Below are 5,791 nucleotides of genomic sequence, written 5' to 3' on the forward strand. Positions count from 1 at the left end.
ATGTTTACAGCAAGTTTATTCATAAGAACCCCAAACTGGGAACAACCCAGAAGTTAAATGGCTAAACAAACTATAATGTATCCATAACATGGACTACTACTTAGCAATAGAAAGAGGTGAAATTTAAGATATGCAACAACTTGGACAAATGTCCACTTCTCTCATTTATAAGAAGATGTGTGTGGGCTGAGGCAGTGTCTCAAGGGCCTTCCTGTTTGGGAATTCAAGATACAGATGAGCAGAATGGGGCAGGATGAGAGCATATTTAGAAGAGCTTAGGGGTTTGTATCTATTTTATATATTATTTTGTGTTTTAGAACTTTTAGAGATTCAAAACAAACAGAAAGAACTGGCTCGATGAATTCCAGCTGTTGTGTTTCACGGGCATCCTATGGAGCCCACTTTGGAACCCGGGAACTCAGGAGAAGGGGAATTTAGGGTAGTTGCATTTTGTTAGCAAAAGCCGTAGAGTCTGCTTGGTTGCAGTGAATGAGTTAAAGAAGAGTGGCTGTTGCCTTCTTACACTGAGATCTTCCACTTAAATTAGTGTAAGACCTAACCTGAAAGGACTCTGTGTCCCCAGGAACATTGGGAAATGTAAAGGTTCACCAGTCAAGGGACCTGAAAAACGAGAAAGGCCCATTGCCTCCTGAACACTAGGAGTAAGGGGAAGTCCATCATCAGAGCACATTTAGTTGGTGGTATAGTGTTTGTTATATCGGGATCCTCAAGCATGACCAGCGTCTGCACTGTGCTCGGGTTTGGAAATGAAGTAGGGACTGAGTCCATGAATGATTCTACAAGACTGATTGCTACACATAATATTCCAAGTCGAGATTGTACACGCGGGATTGAAACCTCACTAAAACCGGAAGCAACCGTTGCTACGGGGTCTAATGGGGGTGTATTTAGGGTCTCCCAACAGCCAATCCTCGTGCCAGGCGTTTTCGAGGGGGCGTAGCCCTGAAGAGGCAGTGGCCAATGGCAAAGTGGCCATGAATAGGGTGAGGGCAACTAGGGGATGACGTGAGCGGAATGCAGCAGCGAGGGGAGGCTGGGGACCCGCGGCGTGTTCCGGGGTTGGAGCTGTTAGTCTGAACTGTATCCGGTACTTCAGCTGCCACCCATCTTCCATTCTCACCTGCCGTTAAACATCATGGAAGATTCTCAGAGTGAGCAACAGCGGATAATACGACGCCACCACCGCGAGAAGAAAGAGCTGCAGGCCCGCATCCACAGCATGAAGAATTCGGTCCCCAAGAGCGACAAGAAGAGAAGAAAGCAGTTGCTCCTAGACGTGGCCCGCCTCGAGGCCGAGATGGAGCAGAAGCACCAGCAGGAGCTGGAGAAGTTCGAAGACAATTTCCCCGATAACCTTGACTCCGTCACAGAAGATCTTGCCAAGATGGATCTTGAGAATCAGCCTCCCCACCAGTCGAGGGCTCAGAGAAGGCGCGAAAGAAGGGCGGCCCTCGAGAGAGAGCGCCAGGAGAGGATCTCCGAGGCCGAGATGGAGCACCTGGCCAGCTTCCGCCGCGAAGAGGAGGAGAAGATCGCCGTAATCCTAGGGTCCAAGAATCTGGAGCTGAAGGATATCCCGGCCGACGGCCACTGCATGTATCGCGCCATCCAAGACCAGCTGGTGTTCTCCGTGACCGTGGAGAGCCTGCGGAGCCGCACCGCCGATTACATGCGCAAGCACGTGGACGACTTCCTGCCCTTCTTCAGCGACCCAGACACCGGCAACGCCTACAGCCGCGAAGATTTCCTGAGCTACTGCGACGACATCGTGCGCAGCCCGTCGTGGGGAGGCCAGCTCGAGCTGCGGGCCCTGTCGCACGTCCTGCAGACCCCCATCGAGGTGATCCAGGCCGAATCGCCTGCCATGGTCATCGGGTGTGAATACACCAGGAAGCCACTCACCCTCGTCTACCTGCGCTACGCCTGCAACCTCGGAGAGCACTACAACTCGGTGAAGCCGCGCGATGCCGGCGCCGTCGGGGGCGCGGCCCCGCGCCTCTTCTAGGCCGGACGCCGCCGTCGCCATTGCTGCCGCCATTGCCGCCGCCGCCGTCGTCTCAGTAGGCTCCGTTTTTTACCCTTCGGTTTTCTCGGTTTTTTTCTTGCTTCGTTTTACTCGAAAGGTGAAGGCGTCCCCCCCCACCTTCTCCGCCCCATCCCCCCAAGCCCGCGTGCCCCTACCTGGCCCTCCTATCCTCTTCTCTCCCTCATTCATTGCTTTTGGGGCTGGGGGAGACTCAGGACCAGGGAAAGATCTGTACAGTACTACCTGAGGGGAGCAGGTTGGGCAAATTTTAACCGCTTCTTGCCCTTAAGGGGCCTTGCGTCCCTCGCTGATGAGAATTGGTCCTGCTGCACATGCCTTTGAGATCAAAATGGAAATTTCGTTTGATGCATTCTTAATTTGGGAAAAATTAGTTTGGCTCAGAATCTTCGAATTGTCCCATGAATACATTGCATTTTAGATAAAGTTGGTATTTCTGTGATCCAAATGCTTTGTGAATGCCTTTTGTTTATTCTTGGGGAACAAATGTGTCGCGGGCTGTTTTGGGGGTTGCTTTTTACTTCAGCTGGGCGTCCGGAGATGTCTCAAGTTATGAACAAGAGCTCCTCTAGTATTTTGTTTTGTTTTTTAATACAAACTTGTGTGGTTCGCAATTAATTTTACTTATTTAGGATTTGCTGAAGTCTATATAAGAGCATTTGTTAAACTTAGAAATTATATGTACGTGCTAAACATAGAAATAAAATTTACAAAACCTGATAGGTAAGGTTCACTTTGAGATGTGAAAGATCTTAAGGTAATTTCCTATATTAAAGATAGGAAGGGATATGACTTTATTCAAGTAGTTGACCCATTTCATTTTGTGTACAACTGGTAGGAAGCAAAAAGAGACCCACCAAGAGACAGCTTAACTCACTGTGAGACCAGAGCTAGTAAGTTTTCTTTACTGTGAGACATGAAAGGGTACAACTTTGTTCAAGCAGTTGATCCAGTTTGTTTTCTCTACAAGTGGTATAAACTGTGAAAGATCTGAACCTAGCATATTTTCCTTAAGTCCTAGAGATAGGAAACTATTTTAAAAGATTTTAAGACCTAAAAATAGTCAATCCATTTTGTTGTATCTACAACTGGCATGAGGCAAAAAGAAGTGACCAATCTACTTTTGTTGATAGTCGAGACTTGTTGATATCTTGAGTTTGCCAGTAGAATAGTAAAAGTGAAACAATCCACAATAAACAATTTACAATTTTTTTAATCTTTAGATCCTGTGTTTCAGTGAGGTTACTTCATTTCATTTAAAAATATCCATTGTACACGCCAAATGTTCTAAAAATATATAAATACAAAATTAAAAAAAATATTATGCAACTTGTTTTAAAAATAAAAGTTTTCAAAATACCTGGTTCTCTGTTTTTATGTAGCAGACTTAGTTTGTACAGCGTTTGTATCCTAGGATCTGCTTCAGCAAAGGAATCCTGGAGGGTTAGGGAGAGGAGTTGGGGGCCGGATAAGGAGAGGACTGGCCTGGTAGCAGCCTGCAGTGGAGTGTTTCCCAGGAAAGGATTTAGGGAGGAACTTTATCTAGAGGCTGACCAGAGTTGATGTTTCACTTGGTGAAAAACATCCTGAAATGGTTTGTTTAGGGATGGTCTCATATCTGTGCATGAAGAAGAACTCCCACTTCCAGCAACTCTGAGTCAGGGCTACCTTGCAGAAAGGAAAGAAGTGCCACTGGTTTTGGGTTTTTTTGGGGGGGGGGATGGACGTGGGAGGGTGTTCCCAAAATGCAAAGAGGGAAATCCTGCCAGGTAGCTCACCATGTAAATATGTGTCAGATAAGTTTCAGACGGCCAGCCGACTGAGACGAAGAGGCCCCTGAGAAAACCAGGGATTGGGGTGCATTATAAGAAGGCCTTTTATAGGGCTGAGAAGACTGGCTGGGGAAGAGAGACGAGGCCCAGAAGGGAGACAATCTACAGAAGGGTGCCTGGCTGGGAAGGAGGGTGAAAGTTGGGGAAGGGGTCAGCCTAGAAGGAAGAATGGGACATGGCAGGGGAAAGGAGCACAGGCTGAGGAAGGGGACCAAGGGGATGAGCAGGGCATAGGCAGTAAAAAGAGCGTGGGTAGAGGAGGGAAACTGCAGGGTGTATAGGACACAAGTGGGCAAAGGGGGCCTGACTGGGGACGGGGGGAGGACCGGATGGAGGAGGGATCCTGGCTGGTAAAGGAGCCACCAGGCTTAGAAGGTTGCACAAAGCTGAAGAGGGGGCCCAGGCTGGGATGGGAACATGACTTGGGAAGGGAAAAGAGACCTGCCCCCAAAGGGGGTAGAGGCAGCAGAAGGGGTCCTTGCTGGAAAATTGGGCGTAGACAGAGAAGGGGGCTTAGGTACGTAGGGGGCACAGGCTGGAGAAGGGCCATATAGTGTGGAAGCGGTCATGGCAGGAGAAGGGAGCCTGGCTGGGAATGGGGAGATGTCTGGGAGGTGCTGGCTACAAGGCACTATGGTGCAAGCTGGGAAAGGTGGCCTGGGGATAGAGGCTTGGGTGGGCAAACAGGGCCAGGCAGGGAAAGCATGCTTATCTGGAGAGTAGACCTGGCAGGGCAAGGAGGAATATCTTGGGGAAGAGGGAACAGGCAGAGAAGAGGGACATGAAAGCGGGCAAGAGAACCTAGCTTTGGACCAGGGCACAGGGTGGGGAAATAGGTCTGGCTAGGAAGGGGATAATGGGGGAGGGGCTGGTTAGGGAAGGAGGAATTGGCTGGTCAAGGGAAGGAGGCATAGTTGAATTAGGGGGCAAAGGATGAGAAAGGAGTTTTTGACTGGTAAAGGTCGGGGGGAGGGGAAGCCTGGGGAAGGGCACCTGGCCAGGGAAAGAAATCTGGCTGCGAAAGTAGGCATCAGCTGGTGAGGACATAGGCTGGGTGGGGAAGGGGCCTAGATGTGGGAACGTGCCTGTCTGGCAAAGGGAGCACACGCAGGATCAGGTGGCCCAAGCTGAGGTTGGGAGACTGGCTGGAATGGGGGCCCTAGGAGTGAACATACCCTGGCAGGGAAAAGTGGCCTGACTGGAGAGGGGCTCTAGCAGGGGAGTAGGGCCTGGGAGGGAAGGGGGAGGTTTGCCTGTGGAGGAACACGGAGGCCAGGAAAGGAACCTGGTGGTGGTAGCAGAGGTTTGGATGCCAAGAATGACATCAACTGGGCATGGGGGGGACCTGAAAGCAGGCACCTTGACAGAGGTCCTGGCTGAGGGAGGGCGCATGGTTGAGGAAAGGGACCTAGCTGAGGAGGGGGGCATAGGACAGGAAGGGGAGGACTCCAGCAGAAGGGGAGCAAGCTAGAGAAGGGACTTGGCTGAGGAAGGGGGCCTTACTGGGAAGGAGGCTTGCCTGGGAAGATAAGCATAGACTGGGGGAAGAGGATGTAGGTCCTTCAGTGAAGAGAGCCTGGCTGGGGGGAGAAGTCTGGCTGGGAAAGAGCTGCTACCTGGTGAAGGAGACATGGTCTTAGCATGGGGACACCTGGGGGTGAAAGGGTCCTGACAGGAAAAGATCACATAGCTGGGGAGGGGATTTGACAGGTAATTCAGAACTGAGAGAGGAGGGTGTTTGGCTGGGGAAAGAGGCACTGGCTCCGACAGGCCAGTGAAGGAGCAGCTCCTTGGGAAAGTGATCCAGCTGAAGAGGGAAAAGCCTGGGCCCAGGCTGAGGAGGGGTAACAAGCTGGGGCAGGGGATCGTGAATGAGGGTTGCTGCAAAGGGGAT

The 5,791-nt window shown here is 50.8% G+C and overlaps 1 protein-coding gene across 1 annotated transcript; it reads left to right on the forward strand.

Annotated features, from left to right (window-relative positions):
• The first annotated feature begins 1,156 nt into the window (after positions 1-1,156).
• On the forward strand, positions 1,157-2,026 carry OTUD6A (OTU deubiquitinase 6A). The gene has a single exon (XM_026485783.2). The coding sequence runs from the start codon at positions 1,157-1,159 to the stop codon at positions 2,024-2,026; it is 870 nt and encodes a 289-aa protein (XP_026341568.1).
• Positions 2,027-5,791: the final 3,765 nt, after the last annotated feature.

Source organism: Ursus arctos, chromosome X (assembly GCF_023065955.2).
Source record: "Ursus arctos isolate Adak ecotype North America chromosome X, UrsArc2.0, whole genome shotgun sequence".
NCBI classification, from domain to species: domain Eukaryota; kingdom Metazoa; phylum Chordata; class Mammalia; order Carnivora; family Ursidae; genus Ursus; species Ursus arctos.

What these genes read in the sequence shown, in the direction of transcription:
- OTUD6A (XM_026485783.2), top strand. Translation starts at nt 1,157, where the DNA reads ATGGAAGATTCTCAGAGTGAGCAACAGCGGATAATACGACGCCACCAC.